General features: G+C 50.2%; 1 protein-coding gene and 1 non-coding gene across 2 annotated transcripts; both read left to right on the top strand.

The window, feature by feature from the left end:
- Window positions 1-521: 521 nt before the first annotated feature.
- Window positions 522-6,253, top strand: LOC141580151 (phospholipid phosphatase 2-like). Its single transcript, XM_074379874.1, has 6 exons — window positions 522-544; window positions 3,339-3,423; window positions 3,580-3,613; window positions 4,562-4,656; window positions 4,893-5,070; window positions 5,818-6,253. Exons 1-6 carry the CDS (start codon window positions 522-524, stop codon window positions 5,967-5,969), a joined length of 567 nt encoding a protein of 188 aa, XP_074235975.1. The 3' UTR covers window positions 5,970-6,253.
- Window positions 6,254-18,846: 12,593 nt separating this feature from the next.
- LOC141580178 (U4 spliceosomal RNA) lies at window positions 18,847-18,987 on the top strand. Its single transcript, XR_012512267.1, has one exon. It is a non-coding gene; the product is annotated as a U4 spliceosomal RNA (small nuclear RNA).
- The last annotated feature ends 2,337 nt before the right edge of the window (window positions 18,988-21,324 follow it).

Below are 21,324 nucleotides of genomic sequence, written 5' to 3'. Positions count from 1 at the left end.
AACCCCTGCGCCTCGGGCGGGGGAGACACTTGGAGAGAAAAGCTGAGTCCCAGGCTTTGGGACCTCGGGAGACCGAAATCTGTCCCGCGGGTTATTGGGCCAGGTGGGGGAAGCAGCTCCCAAGGCCTCCCGCCAGGGTCCTGGAAACAAAGGCCAAGTGTTTGCTCTGTGGCTGAAGGGACAATGGCCTCGCGGATCTGTCACTGCGGGGGGGCGGGTGTGCGCTCCTCCCCAGCGCGTTTCCTGGTTCTCTGGCCAAGTCCTCTGAACTCCAAAGTAGACCCTTGTTGGGGGGCCAGAGGACAGCACGAGGTCCCCGTGGGGTGTCTGCCAGCCCTGGGCGCCATGTCCTGTGGGGTGTCTGCCAGCCCTGGGTGCCATGTCCAGTGGGGTGTCTGCCAGCCCTGGGTGCCATGTCCTGTGGGGTGTCTGCCAGCCCTGGGCGCCATGTCCTGAGCAGCTGTGCTGTCAGTTACTTAAACATGTGTATGGCACTTTCTGGCAGCCAGGCGCTCAGCAGCATGCAGATAACCGAAACGGTTCCGTAAATGGCCTGTGAGGGAGGGGCAGCCGCGTGGAGTCGCCTGCTGGAGGCCGCACAGCCGGGAGGTGCCACCGGGGTGGGGTTGGGTGTGGCTGCTGCGTGCCAGGGGTGGCGGCCGGGCCGAGGGCACCTCCATCTGGAAGCTGCGGCCCGTCACAGTGCAGTTCACCTGCCTGTCCTGGTGATGGATGCCTGTAATTCCAACTACTCAGGAGGCTGAGGTGGGAGAATTGCTGGAACCCGGGAGGTGGAGGTTGCAGTGAACTGATTGTGCTCCAGCTCGGGAGACACGAGACTCTGTCTCAAGAAAAAAAATTGTTTTTGTTTTGCTCAAAACTATAGGAAAAAAATAAAAAGAAAAGGAAAAAAAAAGAGGATAAGCGAATAGAATAAAAACAAAGTTGTTTTTGTGTGTTTTTAGTGATTGAACACAGTGTATTCTTGTGTTTTGGAAGTTCATGTTGTAACATTCTGTCCTCTTTTGCTTTATGTATTTTGGAGTTCTGTGGTTTACTACATTTACATTTATAATTGTATTATTATTACATTTATAATTATAATTATTACATTTATAATTGCTATATCTTTTTGATAGATTGACCCTTTCATCATCATAGAATGATACATATGAGTTTTGCCTCAACAATTTTTGTCTTGATGTCCATTTGTCTGATATTAGTATAGCTATTCTGGCTCTCTTTTCGTTACTGTTTTGCATGGAATATTTTTTTTTCCAATCTTGTACTTTAAACCTATTCATGTCTCTGACTCTAAAGTAAGTCTCTTATACCTAGCATAAAATTGGGCCATTTTTTTTTTGTATTGTCCAGTCTCTGATTCTTTTCAAGACAGAGGCTCACTTTGTTGCCCAGGCTGGAGTACGGTGATCTCAGCTCCCTGCAGCCTTGGACTCACTCCCAGACCAAGCCATCTTCCAGCCTCAGCCTCCTGAGTGGCTAGGACTGGCCACTACATTCAGCTACTGTTTATTTATGTTTTTTGTAGAAATAGGGTTTTGCCATGTTGCCCAGGTTGGTCTTGAACTCCTCAGCTCAAGCGGTCCACCCTCTGTGGCCTCCCAAACTGCTGGGATTACAGGTGTGTGCCACCATGCCCAGCCAGATCTCTGACTTTTTATTTTTTGTGTTCCCCCCCCTCCCCGCATATGTTAATCTTTTTATTGAATTAAGGCATTTAACGAATCTCTGACTTTCAGTTGGAGTGTTTAATCTATTTATAGTCAGTGTAATTACTGATAAGGAAGGCCCTCTGTCATTTTGTTTAGGGTTGCTTAGGTTATGCCTTGCTTTTTCAGTTCCTTGTCACTGCCTTTTTTTTTTTTTTTTTGTCTTTAATTTTTTTTTTCTTTTAGCGATGAGGGTCTTGCTGTCTTGCCCAGGGCTTGAACTCCTGGGCTCAAACCATCTCTGCCTTCGAAGTAGCTGGGACTACAGGTATACATTATCACATCTGGCTGGTTTTGCCATTTTTTTTTTTTTTTTTTTTTTTTTTAGAAATAGGGTCTCACCATGTTGCCTAGGCTGGTCTAGAATGCCTGGGCTCAAGCAGTCCTTCTGCCTTGGCCTCCCAAAGTGTTGGGATTACAGGCGTGAGCCGCTGAGCCCATTCAGGCTAAATCATCTTTTTCTCTCTTTTTTTTTGAGACAGAGTCTGGCTGTGTTGCCCAGGCTGGAGTGCAGTGGTTCGATCTCTGCTCACTGCAACCTCCACTTCCTGAGTTCAAGCAATTCTCCTGTCTCAGCCTCCCCAGTAGCTGGAATTACAGGTGTGTACCACCACACCTGGCTAATTTTTGTATTTTCATTTCTATTATTTTTATTTATTTTATTTTTTGAGACGGAATCTCACTCCGTCACTCAGGCTCAGTGCAACCTCTGCCTCCTGGGTTCAAGTGATTCTCCTGCCTCGGCCTTCCAAGTCGCTGGAACTATGGGCATGTACCACCACATCCAGCTAATTTTTATTATTTTCAGTAGAGGATGGGGTTTCGTCATGTTTGCTAGGCTGGTCTCGAACTCCTGATCTCAGATGACCCACCCACCTTGGCCTCCCAAAGTGCTGGGATTACAGATGTAAGCCACTGTGACTGGCCTGGCTGAAAATTCTTAACTGACCTATTTTCTTTGTTTTTTTTTGAGACAGTCTCACTCTGTCACCCAGGCTGGCATGCAGCAGTGCGATCTTTGCTGTCCGCCACCTCCATCTCCTGGATTTAAACACTTCCCCTGCTTTAGTGTTCTGAGTGCTGGGATCACAGGCGTGCACCACCACACCTGGACAAGTTTTGTACTTTTAGTAGAGACAGGGTTTCACCATGTTGGCCAGGCTGGTCTCAAACTCCTGACCTCAGACGAGCCGTCTGCCTCAGCCTCCTAAAGCACTGGGATCACAGGCGTGAGCCACTGCATCTGACCTGTTTTATTTTGTTTTAAACTGTGTGTTTAGAGTATTGTAAAGCTACTCTGGAAATAGGAGTCTCCCTACTCCCCGGGGTGTGTTGTTGCTGTTTGTTGCAGTGGTTATTTGTTTAATGACTTTTCTGATTGTGAAGTCTCTATCTTTTGTCATGGATGGCCATTTCCTCCTGTTCTTTTAGCCTGGTGGTCAGCGAGTGATAGGACAGAGATGTCTTTAAACATCTGGAACAACAGCAACAACAAAAACCCACAACACCCTCCTAAGTCAGTAGAAGGGGTCTGCATGCCTGTGGGGTCAGCCCTTCCATGGTGAAACAGGTTTTCTCTGCCTTCATTTTCACTTCCTGCTTGTGCAGAGCTGGAAGGCCAGCTGGATGTGAGCGCAGGGCCCTCGCAGGCCTCTCGCAGGCCTCTTCCAAGCTCCCGCACCGCTCGGGTCTTGTAAGTTACAAGCCTTCATTCCCCAGAGCGTTTTATTCCCTGGCCTTTCCTCCTAGGCCGTTTGGCTCCTCTGTTTTTTGCCTCATCTGCTCTCATGGCCCCAGGCAGCAGACATTAACAAATTTGTTGTAAACATTTCCTGCAAATGTCCACCAGGTAGCACCTCAGCACTGGGAGAATGTCCAGTCAGGTGAGATCAAGATCAGCCCTTGAGCCATACCCCTGTCCACAGTTGCAAATAAGGCCCCTTCTTGGAAACTGTGCTGGGCGTGTGGTCTGTTACCCTTAGGCCACCACAGTCTAAGCAGTGGGAGAGGGACCAGGATGAGTTAAAATGCCACAAAGCTGTTTGTTCTGAGATCCAACTGAAATACCTCTGGTTTTTATTTGAGATGGAGTCTCGCTCTGTCGCCCAGGTAGTGGCATCATCTTGGCTCACCCCAACCTCCACCTCACAGGTTTTCAAGTGATTCTCCTGGTTCAGCCTCCCGAGTAGCTGGGATTATAGGCATGTTGGCACCATGCCTGGCTAATTTTTGTATTTTTAGTCGAGACGGGGTTTCACCATGTTGATCAGGCTGGTCTCAATCTCCTGGCCTCGTGATCCCGCTGTCTTGGTTCCCCAAAGTGCAGGGATTACAGGCGTGAGCCACCACGCCCGGCCTCAACTGGATTATGTTAATCAAGTATTCCTCTGGTTCCTGCAAGCTTTTGATTCTGTCCAAAAAAGTTGATTGTGACTTTTTTGCCAGTTTTTTGTTGCTTCCTGTTTTCTGTGTTTCATTCACATCCTTCACGGGATCTCAAATTTATATAAAAAGAAATCTTCCCTCAGATCCACAGATGGGAGAAAATCCTGAGAAGAAACGCAGTGAAAACGAAACCGGCGTTGCCTGCTTGCTGGACACTACCGTCCACCCTGGGTGTTGGGTTCAGGCCTCAGAGTCTTCACGGGGGAGGCGTCTCATGCCACAGCCCCAGCTGGAGACTCTGATCCATCATCAGATAACTGGAAAGGACAGAGGGAACAGCCTCTGCTCCTGGGATTTGCTGGCCTGTAACGTCGGCAGCTCTCGTGTTGACCCTCCCTTCTGCAGGAGGGGCGGTGGTGAAGGGAGGTTGGAAGACGCCGACTGAGCCGCCAGCCCTCCGACCTGCTGCCTCTCCTTCCCCAGGTTGTCTTTCTACTCGGGACACACCTCCTTTGGGATGTACTGCGTGGTGTTCCTGGCGGTGAGTCCATTTTTCTAGGGCTCGCCTGTCAAGTCACTCCCTTCCCTGGACCTCAGTTTTCCCAGCTGTAGAATGGGTGGGTCGTGGTGGTGATGGGCACACTCACTGACTTGTTTGTAAAGACAGGAGGCCCTGGGCTGGCCAGTTTTGTGCCTCCGGCCTCGGAGCTGCCATCCGTGCAGTGGGTGTGGGAGGGCCTGGCAGGGCACAGGCTGAGGCACCCTCTCCCGTCCCAGCTCTACGTGCAGGCGCGGCTCTGCTGGAAGAAGTGGGCATGGCTGCTGCGCCTCACGGTCCAGTTCTTCCTGGTGGCCTTCGCCCTCTATGTGGGCTACACCCGCGTGTCTGATCACAAACACCACTGGAGTGACGTCCTTGCTGGCCTCCTGCAGGGAATACTGGTGGCTGGCCTCACTGCGAGCTTCTGACCTTGACTCACCCCCTGTGCTGTCCAGAGACCACTCCCTGCCCAACCCTGGTCCTGCCCTGCACACTCTTGCCCCACGGAGTCCTTCCCTGGGACCCCTTCCTCCAATCCTGGTCCTTCCCTGGGACCCCTTCTTCCCCCGGTTTCTCCCCTGGGACCCCTACCACAAACTCCAGTCCTTATCTGGACCCCTCCTTTTCCCCCCATCCTCCCCTGGGACCTCTTCCCCCAACCCCAGGCTTTTCTGAGGGCCCCTCCCTTCCCCCATTCCTCCCCTTGGGACCCTTTTCCCCAACCCCAGTCCATCCCTGGGACCCCTCCTTCCCCCATTCCTCTGCTGATACTACTTCCCCCAACCCCAGTCCTCCCTTAGATCCCTCCCTTCCTCCCCCACATCCTACCCTGGGACCCCTTGTCCCAACCCCAGTCCATTCATGGAACCCCTCCTTCCCCCATTCCTCCCCGGGACCCCTCTCTTCAAAGCCAGTCCTTCCCTGGACACCTTCCTCCCCCAGTTCCTTCCCTGGGTCTCCTGCCTGCACACCGCAGCCCTTCCCTGGGCTCATCGGTGCCCCAGTGTTCTCCACTGGTCCTCCACTAAGAGGGCTCTCTTCCCCCACAGGCACTCTTCCTCTCATTGCCCACCTGAGACCCTGTTCCTCCCCCTCCTGCTCATGCCCATGTCCCTGGTGCCTGCCCAGCCCCTGCCCAGTCTCACCTTCCTCCACTCTGCCCGGTCCGCTCCATCTCAGACTTTTTCAAAGCCCGACCCCCACAGCACTGCCCAAAAGAGGAGGAGCTGGAACGGAAGCCCAGCCTGTCACTGACAGTGACCCTGGGCGAGGCTGACCACAACCACTATAGGTACCTGCACTCCTCCTCCTGACACTGTACCCCGCCCGGCAGGGAGTGCTGTGAGTCCAACTGAGGCCGGCCCCCCAGGTGGTCCCTCTGGCCCTGGGTAGGCAGTGAGGGCTCCGGACAGGCTCCAGGAACCCTGAGTAGGCTCTGCTGCCCCCTGCCCTGCACTGGACCAGGGGTCTGGGGAGGCCTAGGTAGCCCTGAGCATTTGGAGGGGGACCTGTTTCTGTAGCTCCCCAAATATCCCCATTCTTTTATGGGGTTAAGGAAGGGACTGTTTTGTAAAATGTAATGTACATGTGGTTTTTAGTAAAATGGGGCATTGGTTTGATGAGTGGTCTCAGTGCCTCTGTTCCTTATGGCCGTTCTGGGACGGTGTTCCTCCTGTCAGAGGGCTCCGTGGAGCTCAGGCATCAGGCAAACTCACAGGCTGTTTTTGGTGGAGGGCAGCAGCCAAGCCCGCCCCTTGCGTTTCTCCCTGCAGGGCGCTGGGGTCAAGGGTCATATGGGTCAGCACACCCTTCCCCTCTGCTCATGTCCACCCTGTGCACCTGGGGGCCACACTTCTGAAATGGGTAATTCAGGGGCTGGTTTCCCTGAAGTGATGGTAGAACACACAGAGCTTACTTTTTCAACAGGAGGGTAAAGGGTACATTTGGTTTTTGTACAGGTGGTAACTCAAGTGTCTGCTGATGTTTTGTTTGCACCTGAAACCTCTCTTATTCCCTCACCCTGCAGGGTGTTCCTATCAGGCCTTAGCCTTCAGGAAGGGTGGTGTAGCCCTGGGGGCAAAAGTGCAGCCTGGGAGCCCCACCCAGGGTGCCTCTGTGGAGACCTGCTCCTGGTGGATGGGAAGGAAGGTGACGCAGACCCTGCAGAACTCCAGCTGGACGTCAGGGACTTGCCTCCATGCAGGTGTCAGACGGGATCCTGGCCGGGAAAGTCACACTGAAGCCTCCCAGGTATCCTAGGGTCCCACAGCAGGCAGTGACACCCGAGGACTAAGGAGGCTGTGTCTGGGCTCAGAATGGGTGGGAGAGAGGTTCCCAGCCAGATCCCACAGGGACAGTCACTGCATCAGGAGCAAATGCGAATGAGCCAGGTGCCCTGACAGCCGCCGACACCTCCATCTCCTCCCAGGCACAATGGCCTTGAAAGCCAGGACTGCAGTGAGGGTTGAGTGCGAGTCTGTGGGAGCAGCTGCAGTGCACAGGACACCGGTGTAGTCTGCTGGGAGCAGGTGGCCGTGTTGGGATGAGCTGTGAAGACTGAGGAGTGGAGGAAGTTTGGAGTGAGGGAGAGGACATGGCTGAGTCCAGCGGCTGGCCTCGGCTGGGGGGGGTCTCAGTGCTTCAGAAAGAGCATGTGCACCCCACGGCTATGAGAGCGGAGAAAGAAAGGGCTGTACTGACCAGAGCCATCCCCCGAAGGTCCTCAGGAACCAGGAGGGCCCAGCTCTGGGAGCCGGTGGCCTGTCTCGCCATTTGGATGCTGCCCAGCTGGGCTACACATGCACTGCTCTGCATCTGTTGGAAAAAGGCGGGACGCAGGGTGTCAGGCTCGGAAATTCTCACAGGTTCCCAGTACCAAGATGGCAGACAGGGCGGCAGTTAGGACACATTTCTCCACCCACACGGAGCTCTGGGGAAGCTCTCATGCATAATTTTGGGTTTACACTGCCCACACCCTTATGGTTTCATGGAAAAAAATAGTATTTTCTCTTGTTGTACAAGGAGGATTTTTTTTTTTCTGTTGTTTCTCACAGGAAACTCAGATTCTTAGCCATGTAAATATCAATTCCCATGGCTGTGTCCTCGTGGCCTGGCATTTCTCCCACCTTCTGAGGTTAATTGGTTTCTGAAGACCTCCTCCTGGCCGGGCACAGTGGCTCACACCTGTAATCCCAGCACTTTGGGAGGCTGAGGCGGGTGGATCACAAGGTCAGGAGATCGAGACCATCCTGGCAACATGATGAAACCCCGTCTGTACCAAAAAATGCAAAACTTAACCGGGCATGGTGGTGGACCCCTGTAATCCCAGCTATTCGGGAGGCTGAGGCAGGAGAATTGCTCAAACCCAGGAGGCAGAGGTTGCAGTGAGCTGAGACTGCACTACTGCTCTCTGGCCTGGCGACAGAGTGAGACTAGGTCTCAAAAAAGAAAAGAAAAGAAAAGAAAAGAAAACTCCTGAGTATTTGATGATATGCAGGGTTTTTTTTAATGTGTCAGCTACCATATGTTATTCTGGTTTTGTAGGAAACCATACATACTTTGTTTTTTAGACACAGGGTCTCATTCTGTCACCCAGGTTGGAGTGCAGTGGTGCAATTACTGCTCACTGCAGCCATGACCTCCCAGGCTCAAGCGATGCTCCTTCCTCAGCCTCCTCAGTAGCTGGGACTACAGGTGCTCACCACCACACCCCACTTTCATGCTTACTTTTTTTTATAAGTGCATACTGAAGTATTTAGGAGTGAAATTTTGTGAGATCTGCAAATTACAATATTTCATAATATAAAAACATGAAGCAGACATGGCAACATATGAGTAACTGTTAAATCTGTTTTGTGTATGTGGGTATCATTATGCCATGCTCTGGACTGCATCTGGAAATGTTTTAAGTCAAAAAAGTAAAACTCTGCCTGAGAAAATTTTCCTAAGTTCCAAATGTCACTACCTTTACTTTTAGTGAGACAATATTTCTTCTTCTTTTTTTTTTTTTGGAGGAGTCTTGCCCTGTTGCCCAGCCTAGAGTGCAGTGGTGTGATCTTGGCTCACTGTAACATCCACCTCCTGGATTGAAGCAATTCTCCTGCCTCAGCCTCCCAAGTAACTGAGATAACAGGCACCCTCCACCATGACCAGCTAATTTTTGTATTTTTAGTAGAGATGCTATTTTACCATGTTGGCCAGGCTGGTCTCAAACTCCTGACGTCAGGTGATCCACCTGCCTCAGCCTCACAAAGCGCTGGGATTACAGGTGTGAGCCACCATGCATGGCTATTAATTTCTCATCTGAATTTCTGTTTGAATTGAAACAACATAAAATCCTAATTTCGATAACATTATTTACATTTTTTACGTTAGCTGATAGAATCTGATGAGAGAAGGCAGCGTTTCCTCAACCTCACCCAGCAGTGGTGTGGCCTGCGACCTTCTGGACAGCATTGGGGGTGGGGATTTGCAGGGGTGTGAGTCCCCGGGCTGGCTCAGCAGTGCGGTTGGAGCCTTTTCCCAGAGGCTTCTTAGCTCCAAGCCTGATTGTCCACCCCAAGTCTCCTCAACAGCGAGAGGCACATTGTCCTGCTGTGTAGAGAATCTTAGCTCTTCTGTCTCCTGTCACATATTTTCAGGAGCTGGACAGCTCCCAGGTCTCATCCCCTGTCTCAGAAATGACTTCTCAAGTCATACCCTGCTGCAGCATTTTGTTAGCCTGTTTTGTTGTTGTTCTTTGTTTGTTTTGAGATAGGGTTTCACTCCTCTTGCCCAGGCTGGAGTGCAGTGGCACAACCTCGGCTCACTGCAACCTCCGCCCTCCAGGTTCAAGCAATTCTCCTGCCTCAGCTTCCCGAATAGCTGAGATTACAGGCACCTGCCACCATGCCCAGCTAAGGTTTTTGTATTTTTAGTAGAGACGGGGTTTCACCATGTTGGCCAGACCGGTTTCAAACTCCTGACCTCAAGTGATCCACCCGCCTCAGCCTCCCAAAATGCTGGGATTACAGGCGTGAGCCACTGCACCCTGCCGAGCCTCTTTTGTGACAGTTGTGATTTGTTGGATCTAAGCCCAGTTTTGTTTTTACTCTGACTTGCTGTTTTATAAGCCGGCGGACTAGTTCAGACATTTTAACGGCATTACAGGGATGGGAAATCCCTGAGAAGAATTAGCCAACCAGGCAAGGTGTGTGGTAAGGGCATTGCATGGCATGTGGAAGTTTAGGTTATTTGGGATTACTAAGTTACAGCAATGGAATTTAGGAACGATTTAGACGAGTGAATGAATAAATGACTGAGTAAAGAAGACTTACCTGAGGCCGGGTGCAGTGACTCACACCTGTAATCCCAGCACTTTGGGAGGCCCAGGTGGGCGGAGCAGGAGTTTGAGACCAGCCTGACCTACATGGAGAAACCCTGTCTCTACTAAAAAAAAAAAAAAAAAAAAAAAAAAAAATACCAATTTAGCCTGGAGTGGTGGTACATTTCTGTGATCCCAGCTACTCGAGAGGCTGAGGCAGGAGAATCACTTGAACCTGAGAGGTGGAGGTTGCGGTGAGCCGAGGTTACGCCATTGTACTCCTTCCTGGGTGACAGGAGGGAAACGCCATCTCAAAAAAAAAAAAAAAAAAAACGACTTACCTGTAATTCCGAGGCCCTCTGCCCTCACCTGGAGTCAGGGCAGGAAGGATGACAGGTGTGGACGGGAGGGCATCGCTGCAGGTGCTCTTCCATCTGGCTGGAAACCCCGTGTGGACAGGCAATGCAGCCACAGCAGCTGGTGCGCTTCCCTCCTTCAGGGTCTTCCTGAGTCCGGGGCCACACCATAGGCTGCACCTCAGGGAATCCAAAATGGAACATGAGAGACGTGTCATCACAACTGAGCAATATGTACAGCAGTGGAGGTATCTAACAGGAAAGGCAGTTCTATGCTTTTGGCGGGGTTTGGATGTTTTTCTTTTTTGAGACAGGGTCTCACTCTGCTGCCCAGGCTGGAGTGCAGTGGTGAAATCACTGCTCACTGCAGCCTCGACCTCCCAGGCTCAAGCAATCCTCCCGCCTCAAGCTCCCAAGTAGCTGGAAGTACAGATGTGTGTCACCACATCCGGCTCATTTTTGTATTTTTTGTAGAGACAGGGGTTCTGCCATGTTGCCCAGACTGGTCTAGAATTCCCGGTCTCAAGCAGTCCTCCTGCCAGCCTCTCAGAGTGCTGGAATTACAAGTGTGAGCCCCCGCACCTGGCCAATAGTATGGGTTGTCTTTGTTTTGTTATTTGATATAGATTGAATAATAGAGGCTTTAAGTTAACACACTTGTGGATAATTAACATGGTTGAAAGAGTGGTTTTGAATGATAAAAAGTTTTTGGTTTGGGGCCCAGAGAAAACACCCTTCACATGTTATTCCCCTTTGACCTCCTGCTGAGAGGGCTGTTCAGTACAGGGGTTACAGGAGTCAACAGTTAGAATAGAGACAAAGGGATGTGGGTAAACAGGCCACTGGGGAAGCTTGATTGTCCCTACCTTTCACCCTACGACTTTTATGAACTTTATGCTAAAATTTTAGCGGAAAGAACTGATTGCCTTTAGCCCATTCCATTAAAACCTTTTGGCCAGCCAGGCATGGTGGCTCAAGCCTGTAATCCCAGCACTTTGGGAGGCTGAGGCAGGTGGATCACGAGGTCAAGAGATCAAGACCAGCCTGGTCAACATCGTGAAACCCCGTCTCTACTAAAAATACAAAAAATTTGCTGGGCATGGTGGTGCGTGCCTGTAGTCCCAGCTACTCAGGAGGCTGAGGCAGGAGAATTGCCTGAACCCAGGAGGCAGAGGTTGCAGTGAGCAGAGATCGCGCCATTGCACTCCAGCCTGGGTAACAAGAGCGAAACTTCGTCGCAAAAAAAAAAAAAAACACCTTTCGGCCTGCCAAAAGGTTTGAGACTATAAATTTCTAACTTTTCCTAATATTTTCCTCCTGTTTTGCCAGCCACCCCGAGTAAATCCCAACGCATGGTGAAAACCACATTTGGAATATTTTAGCTGCTGGCTGTGTGGAAAATCACTTGGATCCCCAGTGTTTAACAATAAAAAGACAAGTATTTATACTGAAGAGCACAGAATTTTGTGACTATAATAAAAGATAATATGAGAGACTCCTGGCAAAATTAGATGCATGAAAATGCTCATACATAGATTGCAGACAAACATCTGTACATGTTAATGGAAGTGCCAGTCACACTTTGGATCTTGTAATCAGGAGGCCGTCATCACACCCTGTGAACGTGAGAACCTAGTTCCAAATCAGCTACTGCCAACAAACTTGGGTCAGGTGCTTGGTCACAGCCTCCGCTAGCCTCGTAATCCTTGTCTTTTATTTTTATTTTTGAGATGGAATCTTGCTCTGTTGCCCAGGCTGGAGTGTAGTGGAGCGATCTCGGCTCACTGCAACTTCTGCCTCCCAGGTGTTGAAAATTCGTGCTTTGAATGAAGAGACCCCCCCCAGACAGGCTTTGTGTGGGTAATGTGGCTGTTTATTCACCTGGGTGCAGGTCGGCTATGGGTGAAAAGGGTGTTAGCAAAGTGCAGTGGGATGGGAGTTGGTTTTACAGGTTTGGGGCAGGCGGTGGAAAGTCACAGAGTGAGATCAGTTACTGTGGGGTAGGGGAAAGGAGTGTACATGACCCCAAGTTCAGTTACAGTGGGAGCTGGGGTGAGGCAGAAGAGCAGTTAGGATGACAGGATGGGTGAGAGGCATTCACATTATCATAAGAACAGTTGGAATGGCAGGGATGGGTGAGGGGCTTTCCTGGGGAAGCTCCGCTGGGCACTCAGGGACAATGGCGAACACAGGTTGGGGAGTGGGAGACAATCAGCCTAGGCAGGCAGGACATCAGGCCTGCATATGGAGACCTGACATACCTGTCTTTATCTATATATAGAGAAAGAATTAGAGAAGAGGGGGTGAGCACAGGTTTCTGGGGGTGAGGATGAAGTTTCTTAAGGTTACTTTGTGCCTGACAGGGGACTGCGGGGGCACGTAAAATATTTTTTTTGAGCGGGGGAGACAGGGTGGAAATGGGAACAGGACAGGTGTGCAAATAAGGAAGGTCTGGACAATACATTCTGCCTTACGAATGCTTAAGCTGCTGGGGGACTTAGAGGCACTCCGCGGTACTGTGGGTCATCCAGAGCAGCATCGGCTAATTTGTGGTCACCTGGATGCGGTTTTGTATGAATTGGGAGACTAAACAGAAGATACAGTGTCCGAAGGGGAGAAGAAGAAAGATGGGTTTAAAGGAGTAAGGATTGGGAGGAGCCGTGACTCCAGTTAGGCAGCATCCAGCCCAACCAGCCAGGTCCAGAATAACCATTTGCCTGATTTGTGTGCTTTTGGGCTCTGTCTCTTCATTAATTGATGTCATTAAATATGAGGTCATGCTGCTTTACATATTAACAACATTTTTTCTGGAGCTTTGGACCTGAAAGCCAAGGGAACCAGCAAGGGCTGCTGCTGTTACAGGGCTTGGTGGGGTAACTGTGTGCAGCGAGAGCTTTTGTTTTCATGGCATGTGAGGAAGCGTGCGGTATCTATAAGCAAACACTCACTTTTATTAACAAGATTGTGTTTGAGCAGAGAACGGGAGCCAGATGAAGAGTGAAATGTCAGCTGTAATTGCCTGGAGGAAACGTGTAAACCGGCAACTTAAAGAAAAGCAGGGCATGTAAAAGTAAATGAGTGCAGTGAATTTGGGCTCAGTTAGGAAATAATAGAAACAGACATTTTGAGGTGTGGTTTAAGCAGTAGGGGTGAGGTGTAAAGACAAAACTTTGGAGGCAGTGAGAGCAGGAGGGTAAGTGGGGCAGAGCCTGTGACTTTGAGGGATTCTAAGAGTATCAGGGCAGCAGCTGCTGTTGCATGTTGTCATGAGGGCCTGCCCGGGGCTGTGAGCTTAAGTTGTTTGGATAAAAAGGCTGCAGGCCATGGGCCTGGATCCTGTGTGAGAATCCTGACCACACAGCCCTGGACTTTAGCAGTATAGAATGAAACAGTGTTGAGACAGGTTGGGGAGAGCTAGGGAGGGAGTAGTTTTTAGAGCTGTTTTTTAAGGAGCAAAAGGAGGAGTGAGGAAAGGATTTGGGATTAATAGGGTTGGATACGTTTTCTTTAGTGAGTTTATACAATGGCTCAGTTAGAATAGCAAAACCTGGTATCCTGAGGTGAAGTAGCAGCCACACCCAGGAAGGAGATAAGCTGTTGTTTGGTGGAGGGGGTTGGGGTTTGGGAAATTTACTGGATGCGGTTGGCAGGGGGAGCATGTGTATGCTGGCAAAAGATTATAAAAGATGGGAAGAAATTTGGGCCTCGGAAGGGGATATATGATGCCCCTTTGAGTACAGATGCCGAAGAAGCAGACGGGTGAATTAAAAGGCCGTGTTTCAACAGACAGGTGGTAACAGGCTTTACTTTTAAAAGCTGTTGTGGGATGGGGTACAGGGCTGGGCAGGGTAAGGGTGGTTAGGTTCTAAGGCGATGAGAAGGGGTGAGTGACTTGTAGCAACGGATGGGAAGGTGGTGTTTTACACCCAGGCTTAAGGTTGGGGGACATAAGGGGAGCTATTGAGGGAGGTATGGGTTTGGGGAGGAGGGCGGCAATGAGGTGTTGACGAGGGAGCCCCAGGCATCTCAGATCAACTTCCCTTTTCCTAAGACTGTAAACTTCCCCTTTTCATTCCCAAGACTGTAAACTGAAGGCCTTTTCATATGTAATTCCTTAGACTGTAAACTGAAACTCTTTTCATATGGAATTCCTAAGAAGGTAGACTGAGACCCTTTTTATATGTTAAGCTATAAACCTAAGATTCTTCCAGGTAACATCTAAAGTATAAGCCTATATAAAGAGGGAAACTTCTTTTGTTAGGCGAGCTTGGATATTAGGCAAATATGCCACCCGGCTTCTGGCCGAATAAACTCCTTCCTCCAATATTCGGTGTTCAAGAGATCTGTTTCCTGTGGCCGCTCCTGCAACAGTGTAGCTGTAGCCCAGGAACAGTCAAGGAGGCAGACAATTTCCCTAGCATATCCCGGCCTAACAGGGAAACCGGACAGGTGGGGATGATTAGGAAAGAACGTGGAAGGGAGTGCTGGCCTGATTGGCACCACATGTGGGGAGTTATGAGCGGCCTGGAGCCTGGCCGTCAATTTCCACAACAGCACGGCGGCCAAGGGGACAGATCCTTGAAAAGAAGGCAGCATGGGGTGGATGCCTCCGTGCTGATTAAGAAGGAGATGGACTTGCCCTCCACGTAAGAGTTACCCTAAGTTTGGCATCTGTGAACGTCCAGGGGGCTTCTGAGATGGTCGGGCAGCATCAGTCTTTAGCCACCAAGCCGAGGGTTGGAGCTTCAAGAGCTCTGGGAGCAGCGACCTGAGTTGGACAGTCGACTTTCTGTGGGGGCCCAGCACAGACGGGGCAGGGCTCAGGAGGAGTCCCAGGCTGCGGGCATTCCTTGGCCCAGTGGCCAGGTTTCTGACACGTGAAGCAAGGTCTGGGGGGTCGGCTGGAATCGCTACAGTCCGGGTGCTCTGAAGTCTCTGTGAGCCGGTGGCGTGGCTGGGGTTTGTCTTACTGAGGAGGCAGCGTCTGCAGTTCTGAGATGTGCAGCCGGGCAGATTTCTCCCTGTTATTGAACACCTTGAAGGTAGGGTTGCCTAATTCCTGTTGCTGTGTTTGAGGGCCAGATTTTAATTTTTGTGCCTTTTTGTAATGTTGGGGTTGACTGGGTGATAAAATGCACATAAAGCATTTTTTAGGGGTGAGAGTGGAAGTAAGGATGGCATTTAAGTCACTCCAGGTGAGAGTATTGGACTGGGTGAAGTATTGGAGGATCTGAAGAAAAGGAGCCTAACCAGTGGTCGATGTGGGAAAGGTCAGATAAAGGGAAGAAACGTCACCCTAACTGTGCCTTTGGCTCCAGCCACCTCTGGAAGGGGGATTGTCAGGCATGGGTACAGGACAAAGCCGCAGGACTAATTGTAAGCTGGGTGGGGAGGTGGGGAGGTGACAGGAGGGGCATGAGGAGGTGGGTTGTGGGCAGAGGAAGAGGAGGAAGGCTCTGGGGTGGGGTTAGGTCCTGGATGAGGGCCTGGTTCACAGGCAGGAAGGAAGGTGCCAATTTTTTGCCAGTTGGAGCCATTGTTTCACTTGTATTGCGACCATGCAGTGGCCCAGTAAAGAGAACGCAGTGTTTACAGAGACGTTTGGGTTTTAGGTTAGGGCACAGTTGGAGAGGTTTGAGGTTCTTTAAACACAGGCCAGCGGAGAGGAGGGAGGGATAGAGGATGGACGATTGCCCAGGGTTCTGGAAAGACAGCAGAGACAAGGAGAACAGGCACGCATCCCAGCCGCTCAACAGGCGTCCCTCAGTGAGCCTGCGTTGAACCTCGTCGTTGGTGAGCAGTCAAAAAAAGCATCTTGAATGTTGACCTGCCACCAATATCGGCCCTGAGCCTGGTGGGTGAGTGACTAGGGTGAACGTCTCCATGATAGTCAAACTTCTGGGGAAACTGGGTACAAGGATCCGTGACCTACATAGGGTTTTTTGGGTCCCAAACCTCATGGAAGAACCTGGTTTACCTGATTTTCCTTGTGTTTGTGGTGGAAAAACGATGAAACTGAAAGGGGGAGGAAGTGGAAAGGAAAAGATAAAAGAATGAGAAAGCAAAAAAGTGTGACTGCTTACCAAAACAGCCAGTGGTGTGTGTTTGGGCTGGTCTGATGACGGGTCGGGTTGGTAGGTCAATCTCTTCATGGAAGGAGCACAAGAGCAGGGACAGGGGTTTGGTCTCCTGTAGGAGTTCCTCCATCCTGGGTTTTGGTACCAAAATGTTGAAAATTCACGCTTTGAATGAAGAGACCCCCCAGACAGGCTTTGTGTGGGCAACGTGGCTGTTTATTCACCTGGGTGCAGGTCGGCTAAGGCCGAAACAGCGTTAGCAAAGGGTAGTGGGATAGGAGTTGGTTTTACAGGTTTGGGGCGGGCAGTGGAAAGTCACAGAGTAAGATCAGTTACAGCGGTGGGTAGGGGCAAGGAGTGTACATGACCCCAAGTTCAGTTACAGTGGCAGTGCGGTGAGGCAGAAGAGCAGTTAAGATGACAGGATGGGTGAGAGGCATTCACATTATCATAAGAACAGTTGAGATGGCAGGGTTGGGTGAGGGGCTTGTCCAGGGAAGCTCCGCTTGACACCCGGACAATGGTGAACGCGGGGGGCAGGGGTTGGGAGACGATCAGGAGGTAAGCAGGACTTCAGACTTTCAGGTTTCAGGTTTACCTATGGAGACCTGACACCGGGTTTAAGCAATTTCCTGCCTCAGTCTCCCGAATAGCTGGGATTATCGGTGCCCGCCACCACGCCCGGCTAATTTTTGTGTTTTCAGTAGAGACTGGGTTTCTCCATCTTGGCCAGGCTGGTCTTGAACTCCTGACCTCATGATCCACCTGCCTCAGTCTCCCAGAGTGCTGGGATGACAGGTGTGAGTCACCGTGCCTGACCACCTCATAGTCTTTGAAATACAGGGGCAGAAGTATTCTTCCCAGGGCGGTCCAGGGTCCAGTGAGACGAGTTATCAGGTCTCTCAGCAGAGTGACTTGGACAAGGAAGAGGCTCCACAGCTGTCCTCTTTCCACAGTTGCTCAGAGCGATTGTGAGTGAGACTGGAAAGTAGCCCAGGTAGGAGAGTGGCCGTGTGCAGGGAGGAGGTGACCTGGTGAGAGAGCCAAGCATCTAAGATCACCGCCCCCTCGACTTCCAAACTGCATTTCAATAGAAGTAAAGGCTGCCGACCGGGCGCCACCTTATAGATCGCAGGCTTGGCGTGGGGGAATCTTTCCGGAGGCATTGTTTTAACTTACACGAATTCAAGCCCCCACCCCACACCTACTCCATGCACCAAGACCCTTTCCCATGTAATTTCCAGAACTGTAACCCCAAGACCCTTTCACGTGTCGTATCTGGAGTTGTCAGCCTCTGTAAAGCCGGGCTTCTGATTGTTAGACGAGCTTGGCCATCAGGCAGTTACGCCGCCTTGCTCCAGCGCGCCCTCTGCTGGCGGCCGGGGCACTGCAGGGCCCTCGCGCTCACAGCGCTGGCCGAGGCCGCGCGCCCTCTGGTGGCCGTCCCGCTGCACCACCTGAAGTCGGAGCGCGGAGTGTTCAGCGCCCTCCGTTCTGGAAATGCAAACTGATGCAGAGCCCACTAGCCCGTGTGTTTCCAAAAAGGAAGAAGGGACAATTAACTGGAAACCATAGGAATGAGATAAACATGGATGCACGTTTTACAACTGATGGAAAAATTCACTCAACATAGTCTTTGCACTTAAAATGCAAAACTGTCAGAGGCATCTTAACCACAGTGACTTTATTTTAAATAAAAGCTTTAGAAAAAGCTAAATCTGGGCAGGGTGCAGGGCTCAGGAATGTAATCCCAGCACTCTGGAAGGCCAAGGCGGGAGGATCACTTGAGATCAGGAGTTCAAGACCAGGCTGGGAAAATAGCGAGATCCCCATGCCTACAAAAAATATAAAAATTAGCTGGCGTGGTGGCTTGTGCCTGTGGTCCCAGCTACCCAAGAGGCTGCGATGGGAGGATCGCTTGAGCCCAGGAGTTTGAGGCTGCATTCAGCCAGCCATGATCACACCACTGTTCTCAAGCCTGGGAGACAGAGTGAGACACACACTCTCTCTCTCTCTCTCTCTCGCTCTCTCTCTCTCTCTCTCTCTCTCACACACACACACACACACCGGTTAAATCTGTCGGATCATATATTTAGGGATTGAGCACCTTTGATTATAAAATATTTATGGTTGCAGGAACAAGTTAATAACTAAATAAAGACCCAAAACTTATAAAAATATACCAGTACTTTAAGCCAAAAGTATTCTTAATATAAAAATAAGTTTTAAAGGTAATAGTACACTAATAAATTATTGTTAAAATCAATAATAACAAAGAAAAGTAGCAATACTAATAGCCTGACACAAACTGATCATAATCCTTCATAAGAGACAACACTATTCTTAATAACCTATATAAACGAATATTAAGTAATTTTGTTTGTACGTTAATGTCTGGCCATCAGCATGGCTAACATGGTGAAACTCAGTGTTTACTAAAAATTAAAAAAAAAATAGCTTTGCACAGTGGCAGTATTGTAGACAATGAGGTTTATCTGAGGTACGATTATGGCTAATTGAAAACTTTTCCCAATACCCCACAATGATGACTGGAAATATAGTCGGCATTGGCAATTTTTGGAAGTTTCTACAGAAATGGAATTTAAAAATTAAATAAAAAAATAAAAATAAATTAAAATGGAAAAGAAATACAAAAAGATTAGCTGGATGTGTTGGTGCACACCTGTAATCCACCTACTTGGGAGGTTGAGGCAGGAGAATCCTTAAACCCAGGAAGCAGAGGTTTTAGTGAGCCGAGATCATGTTTTACAAGAGTAAAACTCCGTCTCAAAAAAATTTTTTTTTCTTTAAAACAGGTGTGTTCCTCCTCTTGCTTTCTGAGGACTCCCTGTTCTGTCACTTAGTAGTGGCTAAGAAACCCTTTTAACGTCACTAGACTGTGCGACTTGCCGTAAATTCCATTTCGTGTGAGATCCAAAATCCTGTTGCTGGGGCCTGGGACAAGACCTCTCTTCTGGAGACAAAATTATACTAATTCTTTTCTTTCTTTTGAGACAGAGTCTTGCTCTGTTGCTCAGCCTGGAGCGAAATGATGTGATCTGGGCTCACTGCAGCCTGTGCCTCCCAGGTTCAAGCAATTCTCCTGTTTCAGCCTCTTGAGTAGCTGGGATTACAGGCACCTGCCACCACACTGGCTAGTTTTTGAATTTCTAGTAGAGGCAGGGTTTTCCAATGTTGGCCAGGCCAGTCTCGAACTCCTGACCTCAGGTCATCCACATGCCTCAGCTGCCTAAAGTACTGGGCTTATAGGCATGAGCTACCTTGTCTGGCCGGTGTGTATCCTTGGTGATCACTTGGATATGGAGGGTGGAGGAGGAGGCGTGTCACACAGATAACACTCTTGGATTACCACCTGGGATATTAGGCTCAAGGCTCTATTATTGGTTCAAACCCTGAGAGCGCCAGCAAACAGCTTGAGGTGGTGTGGAGCAACATGCTGTTTTCATGAGCGCCTGGGTGCAGACGGGCTGAGGCCTAAAATGGTGTCAGCCCCAAGTGAGGGTGAGGCTGGGGTTTTCTAATCTCCTGTAAATGGGACGTGTTCCAGTCTGACGTAACTGCTCCGTGGTACCTAGACAGCCTCTCTCCTGATCTTCAGGGTGTACTTATCATCTGGCCTGTCCTCTTCTGGCTTCTGCTTGCTTGCTGACCCAAGCTGCTGGTGCATGTGGTCTTGTACCTTGGGGCCAAGCCTGAGGAGGGAGGAGTTATCGCCCCAAGCTTTCAGGCCCCGGGGAGAATCTTTCATTAGGGAGAGTAGGCTGGCTGATTCTTCTTTGTTAGGCACACCTTGGTTTCTCAGGTGCAGTGGGGTGCCTCAAGCTGAAAGCCTGACTCCTTGTATGGACCAGACCCCACGTGGCTGCCAGGCCACTTTGAGGCTGAGAGACAGTTTTATCTGGCCTCTGTCCTGCACATGTTTACGGTACCTTCTCTATGTTGGCAGATCTGGGGGTCCACCAGATAGGATCCTGTGAAGAGATCTCAAAGGTCGTTAGTCCACTGTTTATTACATCATTTCCACAATCAAAGATGAATAAAATACGGAGGAGTATTTAGTGATAAGGCTGATGGTGCACCTGTGCTAGGCAGTGTTTTAGTTCCTTGAGACACCAAGGAGTTGAGACAATCCTTTGCCTTAGAGTTTTGCCTCTGTAAGTCTTGCTATCGCGAGCTGTGTGTGTTAAAATGTCTGATTTATCAGGCGGGATCTGGGCTGTCTGTAAGCTTAGGTGAGGGGAGGCTGGTGTTCAGCAAGTAGCCAGTACCCCTCAACATCCCAGTTCTTCTCCACCAATCTTCCAATTCTAGGACTGATGCAGAGGCCCTCAGAGTGACTTAAGAGGGGAAGTAGTCAGTGTGCTCTGTGGCTAGCTTGTTTGGGAGCGTACATTTTAAATCCTCTCCCGACAAAACGTTGGAAACAAGTGGTGTTTCAGCTTGAGTTTCTCATAAATGGCTTGCAGTCGTATAAACCAGAGCATGCATACCACAGGGCAACATGAGGGTCCCTGTACCACCCTTTCTCCCAGCGGCCTAAGTGGGCATTTACACAGAATAATGTGTGCAGCCTCACTGTGTGAAAGTTCAGTGCTTTGTGCTTGGAGTGTCATCAGGGAAGGGCCCCTGACTTGGAAGTTTGCCGAGCTGCCGCGGAGGGAAGGAGGGGGCATGCAGTGCTGCTGCATCTGTGTCTTGCTCTGTGACAGGAGGCATGAGATAGCCTTGGTTTCATGAAGACCTTGGGTGTCCCAGCTCACTTCAGCCCTGAGCAGCCTGATGCAGGCGCTGGACCCTGGTTCTGGAGGTGAGAATATAGCGTGGGCTTCCACTGCATGGCTGGCACAGTGGGCATTCAGGTGCCTGTTTGGGGACTGCTATGGAGTCCTGTGCCAGATGCAGTGGTGCACAG

Source organism: Saimiri boliviensis, chromosome 10 (genome assembly GCF_048565385.1).
Source record: "Saimiri boliviensis isolate mSaiBol1 chromosome 10, mSaiBol1.pri, whole genome shotgun sequence".
Classification (NCBI taxonomy): Eukaryota; Metazoa; Chordata; class Mammalia; order Primates; family Cebidae; genus Saimiri; species Saimiri boliviensis.
The sequence above is the reverse complement of the archived record's forward strand: the minus strand, read 5'-3'. Positions and strand labels throughout refer to the sequence as shown.